The sequence below is a fragment of the Rhinolophus ferrumequinum genome, chromosome 6 (assembly GCF_004115265.2).
Source record: "Rhinolophus ferrumequinum isolate MPI-CBG mRhiFer1 chromosome 6, mRhiFer1_v1.p, whole genome shotgun sequence".
In the NCBI taxonomy this organism is placed as follows: Eukaryota; Metazoa; Chordata; class Mammalia; order Chiroptera; family Rhinolophidae; genus Rhinolophus; species Rhinolophus ferrumequinum.
Window position 1 is genome coordinate 55,443,041 of NC_046289.1, and position 22,274 is coordinate 55,465,314.

General features: G+C 35.6%; 1 protein-coding gene across 7 annotated transcripts in view; it reads left to right on the top strand.

Annotated features, from left to right (window-relative positions):
• The window catches only part of ATOSA (atos homolog A), an 88,834-nt gene that overhangs the window by 23,422 nt on the left and 43,138 nt on the right, over nt 1-22,274 (top strand). Inside the window, exon 1 of one of the 7 annotated variants that reach the window (XM_033107328.1) lies at nt 3,383-3,568. The exons of the other annotated variants lie outside the window; for them this stretch is intronic. Within the exon in view, the coding sequence (XP_032963219.1) occupies nt 3,532-3,568 (37 nt within the window). The 5' untranslated portion in view covers nt 3,383-3,531. Of the gene's footprint in view, nt 1-3,382; nt 3,569-22,274 lie in introns of those variants that run through there. 7 annotated transcript variants of the gene reach the window in all.

A 22,274-nucleotide genomic window follows, 5' to 3' on the forward strand; every position in this document is an offset into this window, starting at 1 on the left:
TGCATTTAAACTTTATTCTTACGTCATGCCACATTCGCCTTACGGAAGTGTATATAAGAGAGGAATTGTTAAGGAAAAGATGACAGTGTTTAAGTTCTTAGATCAGGAAGACCAAATTTGAATCCTGGCCTTGCCCACTTTGTTCTGGTTACTTGGGCAAGGAGCAAGCCAGTTTCCTCATCCGTGGGCATAGTAACCACAGGGTCAGAGGAGATGGGTATGTAGAGGGATGAGCAGCATGCCAAGCTGATAGGCCTTACGTGTATATAATACGGTAGCTATTTAATCATTAACTTTTGACGAGTTTTTTGTTTTTTTCTAGCAGTATTTCCTTTTGTTTAGAAAGTGTCCAAGCCAGCATGATTAGCTCTAAAGTATCTTAAAAAGTAGGTACTTCTCAATTATTTCAGCTAATAGAGAGCATAGATAATTTGAAACAATTGATACTTGAAATGATTCCATTTTATATTTGGAATATGTACTTTAAAGAAAACGTACGGAAGATCTGCTTTCCTATTTATTTCCTTGTATTAGGGTAATAGAAGTAATTGATATTTCTGAACTAGTCCATTTGGAGAACCCGATTTTGACCATGCCGGGGGATAGAGTGTTTTCATGGTTGGCAGTTGAGAATTGAGAACCTGAGACTAACATTTAGTATAGAATTTCATAGTATTCAGATTCTTAACTTGTAGACTCTTGAGATCTACAAAGTAGATAATGTGCCATTATGTTACAGCATACTCATTTATAGCTTTGTATGCCAAGATGAACAAATCAGAGAAAAGCAAGCATACTTCAGAATTACATAAAGTGCCTTTTTGAAATTTATTGGCAAACTGGCAGTACAGAAGAAGCATTTCACTAAATAAATCTCTTCATTAGATTTTGCTTTTTTGAAGGTAGAAGCACATCTCTTGGAGTGCATTTTATTCACTTATGATTACATGTTTCTGACTAAATTGAATATTTTTTTCTGTAAGTTCTCTTTGTATATGACGTTAGCAAATAGTTTTAGATTATAGATATAGGCTATCATTAGGCTTTAACTGAAAAGTTTAAGAATTAATACTGAAAGAAAATATCCCCAAACAATTTAGGGATTATATATTATCCTTTTTGGAAAGACATAGGAAGAGGTTAATTTTGAATTTTAAAGTTATTTATCCAAAAATTTTAAAAAATTTATTTCCTTTGACTTCCAATTGTATGACTTGAGTAAACAGACTTTTAGAGCTGATTTTCTTACTTAACAAGTGCAAATAATGATACTTGTCCTATTTACCTCCCATGGTTGTGATATCAAATAGTATATGTATGTAAACCTGGCATGGTGCTAGGTATGCAATAACGTAGACAAACATAGTACCTCCCTTTAAAGCACTTGCAGTGTGGTGGAAGAAATGTTATTAAACCAGTCATTTTGCAAATAATTATTTAACATTCTATGAGCTAAATACTAAGAAGAAAGTACAGAGAGCCTGAGACTAGTCTTGGGTCAAGGAAAGCTGCCCTGGAGAAGAGAAATGTAAGCCAAGACATCAATCGAGGGGGTTGAGGAAGACCACTCCTAATGGAAGAGGAATGGTATTTGCAAAGACTCCAAGTTGTGAAGACGCTTAAGGGTCCTTAGTAAGCAGAAGTCCAGTGTGGCTGGCAGAGAGCACCCTTTATTTAGCCTTCACAGTAGCCCTGTGAATTAACTATTTTATAGATAAGAAAACTGAAGCTCCGAGTGGTTCTGTAATTTTTCTAGGTAGGGTCTTACTGTTTGTAAATGGCAGGTTCATGTTCTGAATCCAGGCTGGTTGGCCTAACTCCAAAATCCTTATTCTGTCTACTAGGCCATTCTTTGAGTCCCTTACCTCACAGGCTTACTGTGTTCCCAACCACATCTTCCTTCACGTTACTTCTCAGAGGGCTTAGCAGCTGTCCCTCTGGCTAATTGTGGAGCCAGCGATCAGATTCTTTCTTTACAGATTCTTTCTTTACAGATTCTTTCTTTACGTTACGGTAATAATGAGATTTAACTCTTACAGATTTAGACTGTGTACTCTTATTTGTATACTGTAGAACTCCAGGGATCCTAAGAGCCTTTACAGGGGTAGGAATCTTGTGGATTCTGGGGCTGATAGGAAACTGCAGTGTTGTTAGTGGCCTCTCATTTAAAAATAGCCTCGTGGTGCTCATGGGGTGCTTTAATAGAGCCAACATTTCCATCAGCCTCTGCTCTCTACCCCCAAGACACTCCACATAAACAAAGATCTGAGTAATAAACAGTGTGCTTCTGCTGTAGCCTCTGCCTACTCCCACAGACATCCCCTGTATAAAAATCCCAAGACCACCACTAATAATGCATTTTATTGGAAAACTGCAAGTAAAAATGGTTCCATTGCTTGAAAAGTTTAAAAAACACTACCCTAGTTTATGTGATGTCCGGGGAAAGTATTTCCTAAATGAGAGTTTTTTCCTGATCCTTCATATCTGTTTATCTCCTACTGCCTGCATCGACTCCCCCAAACATCTTTGTAAGTTGGGGAGGGATTTTTGTTGTTGTTTTTAAAGCTTGTGGATAGTGCTAACTAGTGTATTGGAGCCCAGTAGTTGAAATCTGAAAAAAATCTCCTATGCCTTTGTATCTTAGGTGATTTTATGATAGAGAAAAGAAATGATTCCAGGCTAAATGTCATTGCTGTTTTATGTAAGAAGAGATTTTAATGCAAATACCTAGTTAAATCGTTTAGTGTTGTCAGTTTCTAAGTAGCTGATTATTTTTCCTTTTTAAATCTTTCTAATCAATCTGTTAACCTCAGTTTTTGTTGCCCTCTTAAAAAGCACTGCATAAATTGGGGGGGGACTGTTTTAGGCCCTCACCCATTTTTATTAACTGTTTGTGCTTTTGTAGGAATTTGTGAAGTTTATTGTGGAGTAGTTCATAGTTCTCCGTAGATGGATGTTGGTGCTTCATTCTAATTGTTGTAAAATGTGTATTTCTGTATTTTCAGGGGGTTTCATTTGACAGTAACTGATTTACTTTAAATGCGAAATAATAAATTGATTCTCTGCACCACCACCCCCTTTGTCCTCAGTTTTATGTGAAACACTGACAAAAATGTTTGCCTTATGAATTTCTTTTTTTTTAAAGCACCTAGAGACACACATGCTAGGGGCTCATGCTAGAATACTCTCATTATCGCTCTACTGTTCTTTCCTTTCAAGTTGCCTAAACACAGCTGAGTTGGTAAGAGGAGCAAAGACAACAACAGAATAGTGCTGCCAAGTAGACAGGAAGCCGTAGTGGACCCAGCAAGCAGGGCGGCTGAGCACACTCTGTCCAATCAGCTGTGAGTGCTGTTGCTATGTGCGCTCTTACTCTGCTGCCTTTGTGAGAAACCTTACACAGAGGGAAGCCGAATCAGCACCCACCACTGAACATTTGTTTTAACCACTGCAGACATCTGGATCCCTCAGTTACTGACTGTATAGCAATTGACAGCCAGAAGGCAACTTCTTTTATACAAAGATTCCAGTATGGTTTTCAGTGGAAACAAAGGGCTTCACAGAGAAGGTGTGTAATGAAGTGTTTTTAATGGCTTTTTTTTAAAGCTTCCAATTTTCTGTAGCTGTTTACCAGTTGTGGTGTTTGCTTTGCATGGATTTTTAATAAATCGGTCTAGAAAAATGATCTCACTTTGAAAAACACTGAACTTAAGGATTTTTCTCTAGCTTCAGATAGCCTGTTTTCTTTGAACAGCATTGCTTTAAAGATTATTAAAATTCTGATCTGAACAATGAGTAGGAAAAAAAGAAACCAAAATACAATGTGCTCATTTTAATGGGGAGGAAATAAGATAAAAATGAGAGTACTGGGAAGAAAATAGGTTAGCCAGAAGCACTAACTGTATTTGGAGGCAGGAGGTGTTTTTTAAAACAAAAGCTGTTAAAGAGAATGTATTTAAAGTAAGTTATGTATTTTTAACTGAAATTTATTGTTTATGAATTTGACAAGAGATTGTCAGACTCTAGCATAGTGAGAATTTTGACATAGTGTAAGGAATTGATGTTCTATCTTTCTATAAAGGATTTCTGAAGATGCTACCTCAAATTGTAGAATCTCTTAATTATTTGATCCGTTGACTAGTTCTGTGCAGTTCAGATAAAGGATAGTAGTATAATCCAACCGCAGAGTCAGTGGCGTGTTCTATTAAATGTCCATATAGAAAATTGAAAAATAAAGGATTTTGAAGACAACATACTACAAATGGTTAAGGTCATATTTTAAAATTAAAGTAGGCCTCTTAACTGTAATATCTGACTTAGTTAATACTGCAATATAGTAGAATCTTATTAAATTAAACCTCCTTAATTCAATATTTATAATAATTGAACAGAATATGGGTTACAGTTTGTTTTTATGGGATTTAGAAAAACCAGTTTATCCAACTGATTATAGGAAAGTTTTAAAATATCTTAGATAAACAAAAGTTTTTTACATGTTCTCAAATACTGTGAAATTATAGTTTACATAGTTGATTTAGCTAGTGATTCTTTTAAATTAATTAAAGCAATACAGAAGGCTAATTAGCATATTGCCCATTTATGAACAATTTTCTTTTGCTCATTCAGTTTCACCTGGTTATGTAAGTGGCTCCTTTTTAATTCACTCAGTGATTTATGTCTGATGAATAAAATGAGTGTTAATATAAATTCAAAGTTACTATTCAAACTTTATTTCTTATCTCTACAAATGATATATTTTGGAATGGGATTGATTTTGATGTTCTTTTCAAGAAGTACCTGTCATTAGGAAGGCTTAGCAATCAGTGCCAGCATTATTTAATAAGTGAGGTGAAATATTTCTTTTCTTTGCAAAGAACTCAAAATATATCTCCTGCTATTACTGATCATTTTTAATGATACATATATGTATAATACTTATATTAAGTTAAAGAATTCAAATAGTAGATGCAAATTTACAAAATAAATTGTGCTTAAACATTAAAAACGTGCTACACATGAACCTATATGCTGATAAACTTTAAAAGACTGGCATTTCTCAGTTTTTCCAGTTTGTTAGGTGTAGCCCAAAACTTGAACTTCATAGGTGTTACACAAATTATAGCAAAACGAAGAAAGCTATTATATTTTGGACTTGGGAGCCTCCACACTATAAAGCACTCATTTGCAGAAGATGAGCTATGAGGGAGGCAAAGATGGGAGGCAGAGTTATGTCGAGAGGACCCAAACTCATTAATTAACTGTATGCAGGTAAATCTAGTCATTTCCATTTTTTGAGCTATCACTCTCATCAACTACTTTTTTATCAATTCCCTTTTATAAATTATAGAACCACGAAAACTAAAGTTTTGCTTGAATTGGCTTGCTACTCTTTTCCCCTTGATTTATTTTTAAAGAATTAATAGATTTACAAAAGTGGGCTGATTTCATTCATACAGCTGCCAACGATAAAGGAACGTGATATTGGCAGGAAAGTTGGGTCTATTGCTGTGTCACACAAAAGCTTTGCCATTGTGTTACAGGAAGAATAATCTTGACGGAATCCCAGATTTTATTCCTGGGCTCAGCACCGAAAGATGTTTTTTCATACTGAAACATATGAAAGTTCCGGTTCAGTATCAAAACAGCAGGATAATAACTGATATTTATAATTTGGTCAAATATAGTAAAATTGCTAGACTATTCCAACTTTTTGAATTTGTCTATTATTTGACAATAGAATTTTGTATTAGTCTATGTCAAACCTTTAAATTGGCTATAGCTTTGTGTACTTACAAGTAGAAAAATACTTTAGTTCTCAAAAATAATGATATCTTTTTTGTCTTGGCCTCTTAAAGAATAGCAAGTAGAAAAGCTCATGTTTATCAGATGCAGTGATTGCTATAACTGATTTTATTTTAAATAAAATAAATTATTTTTGTTTATTTTGCAATCACCATGCAGTATTATGTAAATAGTATCTTATTTACTGTTCTTAATTCAAAATCTCAGGTTGGGAAGGGGTAGCAATCTGAGTTTTCATTTTTCTCTAGAAATCTGTGAAATCTTTTTAATCATTGCTACTTCAAGTATTATCCCTAATGTTTGATTCCTGTACGTATGCTGTGTGACACAATGTTTCTTTGACTCTTCCTTGCAGAAATTCCATTTCTTGTTCGTATTCTGAATCCAAAAATTATTTGATTCTCAGAGTCAACTGGGCAGGGAAATTTAGTCTTGACAACTTTTTGTCAGGCATTTTCACATGGCAACGGTGCTATTGCATAAACTAGGTTGTTTTTGCAAGAGTATAGTAAATCCTTTTTTTTATTATTTTCAGATGTCACTGTATCTAAAATCAAAGACCTGACCAAGTTTTAAAAATATAGCTGTTTGCAGTATTGCTTGAATCTGATTATATAATCCTTTGTGATCAGGCCAAGTTACAAGTGGTAGCATGATGACTATTAATTGAGAAACTGGAAATATCTTCTTGTTCTTTACTTATCTCCTCAATTTTCTTCATTCAAAGACTTCTGAACATCAAAGGATTTGAATTATAAGGTTTGTGATAAGCCCAGGGACATTAAAATGATAAATTACAATAAGCAGTCAAGATAGGGAAGGAAAAATAAGGCTCATATGTAATTGGGCCTCAGATTTTGCTATAAGATTCTTGTCATCCATAATATGAAAGGGAAACTCTACCAATCAGTTGTCTGTGTCCCTGTTTTTTAACATTTGGTTTGCTAAATTTGCCCATTAAAATTTAAATAGGTTTCTTCTATTTTCTTAATATTTTGAGGTGTTGTTTTGTTTTGTTTTGTTTTAGGTTCGAATTTGGGGTAGCTTGTCTTATCTGTCCTGTATGATTTATTAATATTTAACTGTATGATAGTGGGCATGGTTTCCCCCTTTGAGTCTTAGTTTCCCCATCAATATAATGAGGCCTTAGGGTAATTGTGGAATTTAAATTGAAAGAATGTATGAAAACTCCTTAGATTAGTGATTCAGTGTTAAGACTCAATCATACCTGATACTTTCTTATAATAAACTTTTCTTTGAAATTATTATACTTTTTAAATTTTGGAGAATTTTCAGTACAGTTTTTGGACTTCCCTCATGGGCTTTATATATGCAAGTGTGCTTTTAGGTTTCTCAGTTTTCTAAGGTAGGCACTTCATGATCTGGACAGTCATGGAAATACAGGGATTTGGGCCGAAGAAAGGACACGGTATGTAGGGAAATACGTGACTGAATCTCTGAAGAAAGGCGATGGTCAGTAATGGTAAGGAAATAATGAGTGAAATGGAAGATAAATAAAGAAGTGAAAGCAAAAAGCAAAAAAAAATGTGTGCTGTTTGATGCATTGTGATTTTGGGGGTGTGGGGTGTGAGCACATGCGAGTGCCCACAAATGCTGGGCTGACTGACTAGCGTTGCTCAGTCCTTTGAGGATTTGTTTACTGGGAAGTAACTTGTTTCTGACTTTTCTTTTGAATTCCTCAGTAAGCATTGGGCTAAGGGTGACCTTGCATTTGCCACCCATATTAATGTCAAGGGACGAGCCAGCTGCCTGGGAGCCAAAAATTAAATTTCTCATACATGATGAATGTACCTGTCTTGAAATACAAGAACTTCCAGAATAAAAATTTGGTGGTGTAGGGCTACATTTTGAAAATTCAACCTTCTAAGCCAAATGTTCAGAAAATGCTCTTTCACTTGTCATTTTAATAAGTACACAGAATTTCAACTGACCACAGAATTTTCATTGCTTTGAGCAGTCATAATTTTATGTTATTTTGGGAGAGAGGTTTAATCTGGGCTCCCATCCTGGTTTTCCTATTTTCAAGTGCTAGGATTTTGTGATTCCTACATAAATTTATGTTACTTGGCCCTCTAATTTGCGGAATATACAGTTTAACTTACTGAGAATGAGAACTAACAAATGTAAAGAAGAGACTATCTCTTCCAAGTATACTCCATTTTATCACTGTCAATGCATCCAGTAGGGCTGCCCAAGTGGCTTCTGCATTGGGTCCATAGACTATTTTGCAACTACAAAAAGGGTAGAAGAACCTTTTTAGAGATAAGTATCCTGGTTTTACCTGATTGCATTGCATTGGTGTTTTTGTTTTGGGTAATGCATATTTACCTTAAGTCAAAAAATCCACACAGAAAAGAACAGATGTCACTACGAGTATGTTAGTGTTTCTCAGTGTAGTGTACTGACTCTTTTGAGACACTGGGGAACTATCAGCCCCCTTGCTATGGAGAAAAAAATGCATCTAGTATATACACACATAATTTGTGAAAAATATCCAGAGGCCCATAAATTCTCTTAGGTTGAGAAATCTTGTTAATGAGAATAAACCAAGTCAGAGAATAAACACTTTTTTAAAATCGAGGCTTAAAGCAGACTGGATAAGGACTTCAAGGGTATGTATCAACAGAAGTGTTAAGTAGTGAGCCCGAAAACCTGTTTTATAGCTTCTAGGGAGATAGTAAAATGTTCCCACAGGTACTCCCTACATTATGATTCTTGCAGACAGGTTTGCCCTGGGCAGGGCCCCATATTCCTGCGTTGGCCCTGTCCCCTGGATGGGCTGCTGATAGAGAACCAGGCCTGGAATGCAGTGTTCAGGTACTCAGGATCTATATGCCATCTCTGAGTTGTAGACTGCGATGACAGGAGGCCTGGAAGGACTCCTTTGGCCTTAGGCTACCACCTGGAATCTCTTCCAGAAATCACTCTGCAGTAGAGATGACAGGTCCACTGCTATCGACGTCACTGAGTCCCATCTTGGAGAGAACTGAGCAGCACTGATCTTACTATGTGTGCTCAAGTTTCTCAACTCTTAATGAAAAACAACTCTATTCCATCCACTTTTTATTTTTGTAGGAGTTTTGGGTTTCACACATACAAACACACACTCAGTGGAAAATATGAATGCTGAGAGTACTTAGATGTAGGGGTCACACATGTGGTAGAGGGAAGGAGATTGAAAGGACAGAGTGTATTTTTTGGGACCAGCCTATGTTGTAACCATATTCCCATGAGATAAAAATGTAAGACTAAATTAGGTAAAGCTTGAGGATAATTTTGGAAAGTTATGTGCCAGTTATCTGGGATTAGTAAAGCTGGAACAAAACAAAACAGCACTAGAATAGTGGATTGTAGTTATTTTAGCACAGGGTTGTCTTCTGAGTGTATAAGCTAAATCTACAATTTGTGGTTTTGAGAGAGGATTTTGTTTTCTTCTGTGACAGTGTTTTCTCAGCTTTTTGTCCCATGCTTCTTTCTGCATGGAGTGTGGAGTGATAAGACCATATATAATCAGGAATATTCCCACAAAGGACAGTGAAAAGGACAATATATATCCTACTTGAGGATTTTCAGGCCCTGAAACAGTGATGGATTAGGTCTATGGTTTATGCAGAACCCAGAACAATGAAATTAAATAGGGTTAGTGAGGTGCGAAAAAAGTGAATAAAATCTGTGTAGCTCTCAGTTTGTGCCCGTGAATTTATGATGGCATGGCTAAAAGCAAAGTCTGGCAGCCTGAACTTGAATGAGATAGAACAAATGGATATCAATAAATTTCCTCAATAACACTGACTAGTTCTAATTCTTACATTTTAAATATCAAGTCCTCTGGGAGCCTTTTCTGATGTCCAAGACTGAGTTCCCATCTAAGCATTCCCATAATACCCTGATCTTCCCCTGTTATCATTTATCATATCACCATGGATTAGACTTCTCTGTATCCTCTCCATAATACTGTCTTCAACTTGAAGGCAGCACAGCAGCTTGTTTTCCCATTGCTGTCTGGAGAAGAGCTGAACTTCACTGACAGTTTTAGCCTGCCTGCCTCCCTCCTTCCCTCCCTCCCTTCCTTCCTTCCTTCCTTTCCTCCTTCCTTCCTTCCTTCCTTCCTTCCACCTTTCCGTCCCCCTTTCCTTCCCCCTTCCTTTCTTCCTTCCTTCCTTCCTTCTTTCCTCCCACCTTTCCTTCCCCCCTTTCTTCCCCCTTCCTTTCTTCCTCCTTCCTTCCTTCCTTCCTTCCTTCCTTCCTTCCTTCCTTCCTTCCTTCCTTCCTTCCTTCCCTCTCTCCTTCCCTCCTTCCTTCCTTCCTTCTTTCCTTCCTACCTTCCTACATTCCTTCCTTTATTCAGTTACAGTTGACGTTCAGTACTATTCCATATTAATTTCGGGTGTATAGCGTAGTGGTTAGACATTTATATAATTTATTCAGTGATCCCCCCAATTAGTATCCACCTGGCACTATACATAATTGTTGCGAGATTATTAACTATACTCTCTATGTTGTATTTTATGTACCATGACTATTTTGTAACTACCAATTTGCAGTTCTTTTTTCTTTTTTTAGTTTCTGGTGTACGGAACAACATAGTAATCAGACAGTTACATAACTCACAGAGTGGTCACCCCAACAAGTCTAACCCCACCCGACACTGAATATAGTTATTAGAACATTATTGACTGTATTCCCCATGCTGCACTACTCATCCCCGTGACTGTTTTTTTAAAATTATTGACATTCAGTGTTATTTTATATTAGTTTCAGGTGTACAGCATAGTGGTTAGACTTTTATTTAGCTTATGAAATGATCCCCCCAATATATCTACCACCTATTTGACACCATACATAGTGTTTGCAATACTATTGACTATATTCCCCATACTGTACTTTACATCCCCGTGACTCACCTGTAACTATCAATCAGTATTTCTTAATCATTTCACCTTTGTCACCCAGCCCCTCAAACTCCCTCCCATCTAATAACCATCAGTTTGTTCTCTGTATTTATGGGTCTGTTTCTGTTTTGTGTGTTCATTTATTTTGTTCTTTAGATTCCACATATAAGTGAGATCATATGGTATTTGTCTTTGTCAGTCTGACTTATTTCATTTAGCATAATACCCTCTAGGTCCATATATGTTGTCACAAATGGTAATATTTCATTTTTTTATGGCCAGAGTAATATTCCATCGTATAAATGTACCACAATTTCTTTATCCAATTGTCTATTGATGAGCATTCTGGTTGTTTTCATATGTTGGCTATTGTGAATAGAACTGCAGTAAACATAGGGTACATATATTTTTTTCATATTAGTGTTTTGGATTTCTTTGGATAAATACCCAGAAGTGGAATTGATGGGTCATGAGGTAGCTCTATTTTTAGTTTTTTGAGGAACCTCCATACTGTTTTTCATAGTGGCTGCACCAATTTGCAATCCCACCAATAGTGTATGAGGTTTCCCTTTTCTCTACATCTTCACCATCACTTATTGTTTGTTGATTTATTAATGATGGCCATTCTGACTGGGGTGAGGTGGTATCTCATTGTGGTTTTAATTTGCATTTCTCTGATGATTAGTGATATTGAGCATCTTTTCATATGTCTATTGGCCATCTGTATGTCCTCTTTGGAGAAATGTCTATTCAGGTCCTCTGCCCATTTCTTAATTGGGTTGTTTGGTTTTTTGGTGTTGAGCTGTATGAGGTTTTTTTTAATATAAATTTTGGATATTGACCCCTTATCAGATGTATCATTGGCGAATATCTACTCCCATTCAGTAGGATGTCTTTTTGTTTAGTTGATGGTTTCCTTTGCTGTGCAAAAACTTTTTAATTTGATGTAGTCCCATTTGTTTATTTTTTCTTTTATTTCACTTGCTTGAGAAGATACATCAGTAAAAATATTAGTGATACATCAGTAAAAATATTAGTAATTTCTGCCTATGTTTTCTTCTAGGAGTTTTATGGTTTTGGGTCTTACATTTAAGTCTTTAATCCATTTTGAGTTTATTCTTTAAGTATGTAGATTAAGAAGGTGGTTCACTTTCATTTTATTTTTCGCATGTACCTGTCCAAATTTCCCAGCAACATTTATCAAATAGACTCTCTTCACCCCAATGTATAATCTTGCTTCTTTTGTCATAGATTAAGTGACCATATAGGCATGGATTTATTTTGGGCTCTCTATTCCGTTCCATTGATCTGTGTGTCTGTTTTTATGACAGTACCATGCTGTTTTGATTACTATGCTCTTGTAGTATAGTTTGATATGAGGTAAAATGATACATCCAGCTTTGTTCTTCTTTCTCAAGATTGCCGTGGCTATTTGTGGTCTTTTGTGGTTCTGTATACATTTTAGGATTATTTGTTCTAGTTCTGTGAAAAATGCCATTGGTATTTTGATAGGGATTGTATTGAATCTGTAGATTGCTTTGGGTAGTATGGACATTTTAACAATGTGAATTCTTCCCATCCATGAGCACAGTGTATGCTTTCATTTATTTGTATTTTTTTCAAGTTCTTTCTTCAGTGTCTTACAGTTTTCCAAGTACAGGTCTTTTACCTCCTTTGTTAAATTTATTCCTAGGTATTTTTTTTCGATGCAATTGTAAATGGGATTATTTTTTAAAATTCTCTTTCTGACAGTTCATTATTGGTGTATAAAAAGGCAACTGATTTCTGAATATTAGTTTTATATCCTGCTACTTTACTAAATTTATTCATCAGTTCTAATAGTATTATGGTGGAATTTTTCAGGTGTTGTATATGTAATATCATACCATCTGCAAATAATAACTGTTTTTCTTCTTCCTTTTCAATTTGGATGCCTTTTATTTCTTTTTCATGTATGATTTCTGTGGCTAGGACTTCAAATAGGATGTTGAATAAAAATGGTGAAGGTGGGCACCCTTGTCTTGGTCCTGATCTTAAGGAGAACGCTTTTAGCTTATCCCCATTGAGTATGATGTTAGCTGTGGGTTTGTCATATATGGCCTTTGTTATGTTGAGGTATATTCCCTCTATTCCCACTTTGCTGAGAGTTTTTATCATAAATGGATGCTAGATTTTGTCAAATGCTTTTTCTGCATCTGTTGTATGATCATATGATTTTTACCTTTGATTTTGTTGATGTGATGTATCACGTTAATTGATTTGCAGATATTGAACCAACCTTTCATCCCAGGAATATTTCCCGCTTGATTATGGTGTATGATCTTCCTAATGTATTGCTGAATTTAGCTTGCTAATATTTTGTTGAGGATTTTTGCATTTATGTTCATCACGAATATCGGCCTATAATTATTTTCTTTTTTTTCAATAATGTTTTTTGTCTGGTTTTGGAATCAGTGTAATGGTGGCCTCATAAAATGAGCTTGGGAACTTTCCCTCCCCTTGAATTTTTTGGAATAGTTTGGGAAGGACAGATGTTAATTCTTCTTTGAATGTTTGGTAAAATTCACCTGTGAAGCCACCCAGTTCAGGAATTTTGTTTGTTGGGAGTTTTTTTGATTACTGATTCAATTTTGTTGGTAGGAGAAACAGGAAATCTGAGCTGATCTTTAAAATTACTTAAAATTCAGTTCTCTTTCTATAGCTTATGTTGCCCTCAAGTCATCACATAAGCAGCCAGTAGGTTGCTATGATGAATTTTCTCTATAATCCCTTAAAAAACGGTTGAAGCCTAAAATTCCAATAATCAATTTGGAAATTAGAATTCAGAAACTGCTCACTTTCTTTTTTATTTTTGACATCTTAAGTGATTTTGCCCTGGGCTAGAGATTTGGTGATTACCTAATGCAGTTTCATTATTTTAAGAACAAATATTTCCTTGTCCCATTTAAGAGAATTGTATTGATAAAGGACATTAAAAACAACTCACAAAACAATTTGAGGGGCCGGCTGGTGGCTCAGGCCGTTAGAGCTCCATTCTCCTAACTCCAAAGGCTGCCGGTTCGATTCCCACATGGGCCAGTGGACTCTCAACCACAAGGTTGCCAGTTCAATTCCTCGAGTCCCGCAAGGGATGGTGGGCAGCGCCCCCTGCAACTAAGATTGAACACGGCACCTTGAGCTGAGCTGACTCCCGGATGGCTCAATTGGTTGGAAGGTGTCCTCTCAACCACAAGGTTGCCAGTTCGACTCCTGAAAGGGATGGTGGGCTGCGCCCCCTGCAACTAGCAATGGCAACTGGACCTGGAGCTGAGCTGCGCCCTCCACAACTAAGACTGAAGGGACAACAACTTGACTTGGAAAAAAAAAAAGTCCTGGAAGTACAAACTGTTCCCCCAATAAAGTCTTGTTCCCCTTCCCCAATAAAATCTTAAAAAAAAAAAAAAAAACAATTTGAGTGCGAAAGAGAAATAAACTCCTTTTGACTAAACCAAGACCTGCTTTAGGAAGCAAAGAAAGATCAGGAAATTCTAATTAGGTTTATCGCATTGTTTTAGATGATACATTTGTAGAATTTTATTCCCAATTTTGATTTTTTTTTAATTTGAAAAAAATAGAAAAACAATTGGCAATTAAAATATTAAATCCAAGAGAAGAATAAAACAATAGTTATCTGGAAAGGATAACAGCAAGATTTTATCACTTTAAACAGAAATACGCTGAAATAGAAGAAAACAACATATGATGGAATATTGACCATTCATTATTTCAACAAGTGTTCAGGTGCTTGTTCATGCTAAGCCCTGTGCTGGGCAACAAGATCAACTTGCTCATGGAGCTTAATGGGTTAGATAGAGGAGAGATGCAAATACTGACGTAATTTGAGTTGTGCTAAGTTTTAGGAAGGAAAAATGTAAGTTGCATTGAGCTCTTCTAAAAACTGTAAAAAGCCATGGAAGAGTGTAATGGGACCGGATGAGATGGAATAAAACCTATTGAAGAATTGTGTATTTAAGCTGAAATAGAGGTCATCTCTTTATTTTATACCTTAATTTTTTAAATCTGTCAAAACTTTAATCAAGTAGTAAAGTTAAAGTTTTAATTCCACAAAAGTAGAAACTCTGTGAAAAATGTAATAAAAAAATCCCCATGCACAAGAGCAACACACAAATCTAATTTTGAATGAACGTAATAGAAATATTCAGGACCACTATTAAGAAAATTTTAAAACACTTCCAAAGAATGTTTTAAAAGATTTGTATAAATGGTGAGATTTGAGCCTTCGAGATGCAGTTTTGAAAAAATTAGTTGAAATGATGTTTGATTCACTAACTATAATTTTGGGAAATCATTGATAAATCAGTGAAGTATGTGCAGACCAGAAAAGCAGTAAGAGGGTTAAGAGAGTTGGAGTGCTCTCCTGATACACAAAAGGATAAGTCACCTCCTTACCACAAGGTTTTTCCATGGCGTGGCTGGCATGGTTGGAGAGAAGGATTAGAACAACTGAGAGTGCCATGAGGCCTGCCAGGAGGGGCGTGGTGGAAATAGGAGGAATTCTAGTGATTCAGTGGAATACAGAGGGTGGATCATCTTGAGGTGGCTCTAGGAGAAAATGAGTAAATCAGTTTAGCCAGAGCTTTGGAGGCATAAAGAAGAGTATTGAGAGATGAGGTGGAAAAGGACCCTATCTACCTTTTTTCACTGCTTCTCTCATGACTGCCCTTTATGTATCCAGTACTCTGGGCAAACTAGAACTGGTTAGGGATCAGGTATGGGGAAGGTTGTTAATAGAAGCAGTCAGACTTCACCAGGGATGGCTTACTGGGGATGAGCAAAAGGGAGGAGGACTACAGATGATTCTAAGATTTTGAGTCACAGAAAGTAAAAATAGTTGTGGTTTGGACAACTTTTATACTGTGATCAGCACCCATTATTATTTTTAGTTTGCGGGAGGCTAGATATACCACCACCAGTCTGTGTTTGGCCAAAGTGATACTAACAATAAATGGGACCGTATTATTTTATGACTCCAAAAATTGGTGCAAGATATTAGTTAAATTGGAAGAGGCCACTGGTTTCACACACCTTCATTTTACAAGTGAGTTTGCTGAGGGTCACCGAGTTTAATTGACCTTTCCCAAGGCCTTGAGGTTAGTTTATTATGAAAGCAGATTGGCACATTTATTTTCTAAATAGATGATTTTGAATAATACAACAATAAATAATTGCTTGATCATAATAACTAAATTAAGTATAGTTGTATTGTGTGAATTGGCTGAACTAAAATGAGTGTAATCTGGTTCTAGGAAATAGTCTATACTTGGCTGACTGAAGTTGATGATAATGGCCACAGAGTTGTCTAATAAAACATTAATTAAAAGTAGTACACTAGCATTAAATCCCACTGCTTGATCATTACCTTTATGAAAGGAATACTGAGTTACCATTTTAAAGGGGAAATAGAGGAATATGAAACTGCCTTGGAGGAAAATAAATTAGAGAAAAAAATATTGTTTCTGTTTTCACCCACCTTATATATATAGCAAGATGATATCATTACAATAGCCATTTACAATTAAAGTGTAACTTTCCATTCGGAATAATTGATCTCCCCACATTTGTGCAAAGATTAATGAATGAATCTACTTGAACAAATGGCGACAAGGGTGGCATTGTTTGCCTTCTTCAAGTGGTCGAGTCACTGAAGGAACCAGTGGCTATTCTTTCTCAGTGCTATTACATCATCTTATTTTCTTTTTGGCAAGCTATCATTCTCATAGACTTCTGGTCCATTGCCCCCTTTTTGAGAATTGGCAGTTTTCCACTTTTGTGGAACATGACCTCTACCCTGCCGATCATTGCTCCTTTAAATGATTAGGTTCTCAGGCTGATTGAGGTGGGAGCAGTGGGGAAGGACCCCACAGAACTGGAACTGGACTCTTGGTTACTAGTCACACAGAGGCTGAAGTCAAACAGCTTTCCGCTTAGTACCTTCCGGTGATGGTTCCCAAAGGCTAGTCGTCAGCCCAGTGCTAGTCTAACATCTGCTTTTCCTTTGTCATGGCAAAGATGGCAGCCTTTCTCAACAGGGACTGTCCTTTTTCTGTGATAGCACCTTCCAATTTTTTATTATTAAATCCCTTTTCTTTTTTGAAATGATGGTGAAAGTAAGAGGTAGACAGGTAGCACTTTATATTTTCTTCTAATTTTGCTTTTAAAGTGAAATGTTAAAATTTTTTAGTAGTAAAGCTCCTCAGCAAGGAGCTTTAGAAAGCTTATTTTAGCAAGCAAACAAACTTTCACAAGCTTATTTCAATTTTTTTGTTGTCATTGATACAGGTCATCTTTATATATATTATGCATTATTTAAAAAATCATAAGAAATATAAAGTTGTGTTGTTGTTTAACGTAATGGACTTTATTATACATTTTTCTACGTTTCTGATTAAACATCCTCTCCAGAGAGATGAAATAATTTCTCTCAATGTATTTACTTTTCTATTTCACATTACGTGAATAAATTCTTTATTTCTCTTTTCAATTAACTTTTGAAGTAGCAATAATTTAATTAAAATAACATATAGAATAATATAATAAACCTAGGAATACTTTGTTAACCAGATATTATAGAACTATTTCCCCTTCTGTTTTTTTTATCTTTCAGGAATATTTAGATTTTTATACATTTTAATCTGCCAGTACTTTCCTTTGTGTGCATTTTTCTGTTATTATCAAACTGAGATACCTATTCCATAGGTCAAATAAATACATACTGCATATTCTGCTAGTTTTCCCCATTAAAATTATGTTTTAGATGTGACTATTTTACCTGAGGTATTTATTTTGATGTATGATATAAAGTGCTATTTCTCAAAGTGTGATACAGAGATCACCTACGTCAGAGGTATAGAGCTTTCCTGTTAAGCATGCAGACCACCTCAGTCAGAATCTCTGGGAGCAGGACCTGGGCATATACATTTGCTACAAGCTTCTGAGATGACACTTGTATTAGGATCCTATTGCTGCTGTGAGAAATTACCACAATTTTTGGCTTAACACAACACAAATTTATGGTCTCCCAGTTTTGGAGGTCAGAGATTTAAAATGGGTCCAAAGGTCTGTGTTTCTTCTGGAGTCTCTTGGGGAAAGTCTGTTTCCCTGACTTTTTTAGCTTCTAGAGGCCTCCTGTATTCCTTGGCTAATGGCTCCTTTCTTCATCTTCAGAGATAGCAGTCTTCTCTCCTCTCTGATCTCCTGCCTCTCTTTTATAAGGATTTGTGATTGTGTAGGGCCCACCAGGATAATCCAGGACAAAAACCCTATCTTAAGAGCCTTAACTTAGTCACATCTGTCAAGTTCCTTTTGAATGTCAAGGTACATATTTATAGTTTCCAGAGATTGGAACAATTAAACTGTAATTTTCCATTCTGAATAATTGATCTTCCCACGTTAGTGCAGAGGTTAATGAATGAATTCACTTGAACAAATGGTTACAAGGGTGGCATTGTTTGCCTTCTTCAAGTGGTCGAGTTACTGCAGGAACCAGTGGGTATTCTTTCTCAGTGCTAATGTCAAGGTACATATTTACAGTTTCCAGAGGTTGGAACATGGACATGTTTGGGAGGCTCTTATTTGGTCTCTCACAAAATTCAGACAAATTAAAATGTGAGAACCATTTGGTGTATGGTAGATACTTAATATTTTTCCCTCAGTCACTGTGTATACTCAAAACTCTTAAAAAATACTCTGTTCTGTCTTAAAAAGCTTATATGAGATAGAGGCCTTAAAGTTTCATATATAATTAGTCATTTTATGTCAGTTTTTATGTCAGAAGTCTTTTAAAAAATATCTAGCAAAGTAAAAAGTTGGTAATCCTCCTCTAGTGTTTTTGTGTTTCTTATCTGTGATTTTAAAAGCTGTTCAAGACACATGTACCTTGTATGTGTCTTTGAGTCCCACCTTCCCAGTTTTGAAAAATTTGATTTAAAAAATTATAGAAGTAGTACCTGGTGTTTGAAACAAAATTTAAACAAACAAACAAATGTATAAACAAATTGGGAAAACTGCCGATTCTTCCTCACCTCCTGCTGTGCTGACTTTCCCAGGGATAAGCAGTGTCTGCAGTTTTGGTGCCTGTATCTATCTCCACTCTCCCCTAGCCTCATAAAACTGAAATGGAATTTTTCTCTATGTATCATCCATAACTTGATCTTTTAAAGTTTTGATCGTTCAATTTGTTTATTATAGGGATTTAATATATAAATCATTTATATCAGAGGGTTTTTGGTTGTTATATACACATAACAAACCTGTATGCAACATGTGTAAACATCTAAATTCAGACATTAGACATGTAAAGCATAAGCTTGCTCAGCTTTTTTTTTTTTTTTTACTTTTATTAGCATTTATTTCATGCTGAATTTACTCTCAGTTTTTGTTTCTTCAGTTTCTTCTGGGAGACCTTTGTCTTCTGTGCATCCTCCTCTTCTGGTTTAGGAACAATCTGCTCTCTCTCAGTAAGGATCCCGTCAGTGTGGCAGGGAGAGCTCATCTATGGGTTAATTCACCCACGAGCTCTGTAAGTTCTGCGCCGCATCTTGGGAGCTTTGTTTACCTGGCTCTGCTCAATGACCGGAGAGTCTATATCTAAACCTTTAAGTTCAGCATTATTCTCTGCATTTTAAGCATGTGCAGTAAAATTTCTACACTCTTTTGGGGCCACCGACCCTGCGTCCAACCCCACTGTTTGGCCTGGGCACGCCTACCAACTCCATCGAAACGACGATGGAACGGTACACATTGCTTTTGTAACATGACATCCTTTAAATACTTGGTGGCTTTTTGGGTAGGCATACCCTTGATGGCCCCGGGCAGTTTTACAAGTGTTCTTAAAATGAACACGTAGATTTGAACCTCTCAATTTACATGATTTTATGGGGTTCTCTGGGTCAAGCGAATAGCGAATTTTCAGAGGTCACCTCAGGCGCTTACTGGAAGAGGTTCAGCCATTTTTCTAATAAAATACAAGATGCCCAGATAAATGAGTTTCAGATAAAAGAATAATTTTTTAAGATAAGTATGGCCTATACTAAAATTCAGTTTTAACTGGGCATCCTGTATTATTATTTGTTAAATTGAGCAACCATAAACATAGAAAGTAAATGACTCCCTATCATCCTATCCCACAGTCCTAGGGTTAACTGTAACAAGCAGTTTGGTATGTATTTCTGTGGTTTTTTTCCTGTAAAAATTGATACCAGTTGTATAACTGTACAACTGATATATGCAAAAATGTTATATGCATTTTTATATGCAGTGTTCTACAACTTCTTTTTTTCACTTGGTATATCTTGGCAGTTTTTCATATTAGTTCATATCAGCAATATTAAAAAGCTTTTGTACCACATTTAGCAGTATAATCAATTAAAAATTTTTATTAGAAAGTAGAAAAATTGTGGGAAAGAAATTTCTTTGTTTTTAAATGCTGAGTAAAATATTTTCAATGGATTCAAGTTGTAATCAAATATAATAATGACATTTAGGATTAGACCATTTCTAAATCCTTAAGACACAGAGACTTCATCTAGGCCAACTCTGTTTCAGTTGTTAAAAACAAGTAGTTTAAAAAACTTTTTAGAAACAAAAAGCCAGAAAATTTGTAATGATATCTGCATTGGACTTAGCAGAGACAGTGTTGACTAGGGAACTAAATACTGAAACGGGACTAAGATTTGTTCATTTTAGAGATTTTCTATGTATTTTTAGGAAGGTTACGTAACCTGTCTAGACTTTTTCTGATACTTCTTTAATCTGTAACCAGAGAGAATTTGTGACAATAACTGAAGTAAACTACACAGAAGTATTTATGACTCAGAAAAATTACAATATTAAAAAAAGTGCCTTGTTGATTTGGTTTCCAGTAAGTGTTCTGTTATTGGCTTGCAGACCGGAACCTTCTTGTTGTGTGCAGACATGGGCCTTCCTTGGTGCCTGTGTCTGCACAGAGAGCGCTCTCTCTCTTCCTCTTCCTATGAGGCCACCATTTCTATTGGATTAGGACCCCACCCTAATGACCTCATTTAACCTTAATTACTTCCTGTAAGTCCTGTCTCCAAATATAAATAACAATCTCATTGGGGGTTAGGGCTTCAACATTGAATTTTAGGGGGACACAATTCAGCCCATAGCATTTGGTAACCTCACTTGAGAGTAAAGGGGTGCTCCAATGACTATTAAAACCACACCGGTCATTTAGTTTCCAAATACTTAGAGATTTTCTAGTTATCTTGCTCTTACTATATTCTAATTTCATTCCTTTGTGGTTGGAGAATATACTTTTCATGATTTAAATCCTTTCAAATTATTGAGACTTGTTTTATGGCCCAGAATAATGGTCTATTTGGATTAATGTTTTGTGTGTACCAACCTAAAGGTGTGTATTCTGCTTTTGTTGAGTGTTCTGTAAATGCCAATATGGTCAAGATGATAGTAGTACTGTTTTTACATTCTTATTGATTTTCTGTTCCTTGTTCTATTGATTATTGGGAAAGTGAGTGTTGAAATCTCCAAATATAATTGTGGATGCATCTGTTTCTCCTTACAGTTCTATTAGTTTTTACTTTATACATTTTGAAGCTATTATTTTATTAGTTGCATGAATGTTTAGGGCTTGTTATGCTGTCTTTATGAATTGGCCTCATTGTCACTATGAAATAGCTATTATTATCACTTGCAATTTTATTTGTTCTGCAGTCTACCTCTCTGATATAAATATAGCCATTCCAGCTTTCTTTTGATTAATGTTAGCGTGGTATATCTTTCTAGTGTTTAACTTTCAACTGATTCATATCTGTATATATTCAATGGGGGTTTCTTATAGATAGTATATAATTGTGTCTTGCTTTTTAATCCCATCTGAAAATCTCTGCTTTTTTTATTAGACCATTCACATTGAAGATTATTATTAACATGGATGGGATTAAATTTACCATCTTACTGTTTTCTATGTGTCCCCTCTGGTGTTTGTTCCTTTTTCATTCTTTTAGAGTGAATTTTAAAATAATTCTTTGTATTTCTTTCATTAACCTATTAATTATAATTAGGTTTGTGGGATTTTTTTGGTTTTGTGTTTTACTAGTTACTTTAAGGTATGTGATAATAATCTTTAACTTGTCACAGTTTACCTTCAAGTATATCATATCGCTTTGTGTATAATGCAAGAACCTCACAATGATATACTTCCATTTTACCCTCATTGTCCTTTATGCTACTGCTACCATGCATTTTGCTTCTATAGTTCTAAATCACACAATACATTCCTATGTTTCTTTTAGTCAATTCTATTTAAAAGTGATGTAAAAACTAAGAATAAATTATTTTATGTTTGCCTACATGTTTATGATTTCCAGTGCTCTTTGTGTAGCTTCAGATTTCTAAATGATATTTTCCTTATGACAGAAGGACTTCACTTAACATTTTTGATAGTGCAGGTTTGTTGGTGATGAATTTTTTTTCAGCTTTTCTGTGTTTAAAACAGCATTCTGCTTAGCTTTTTAAGGA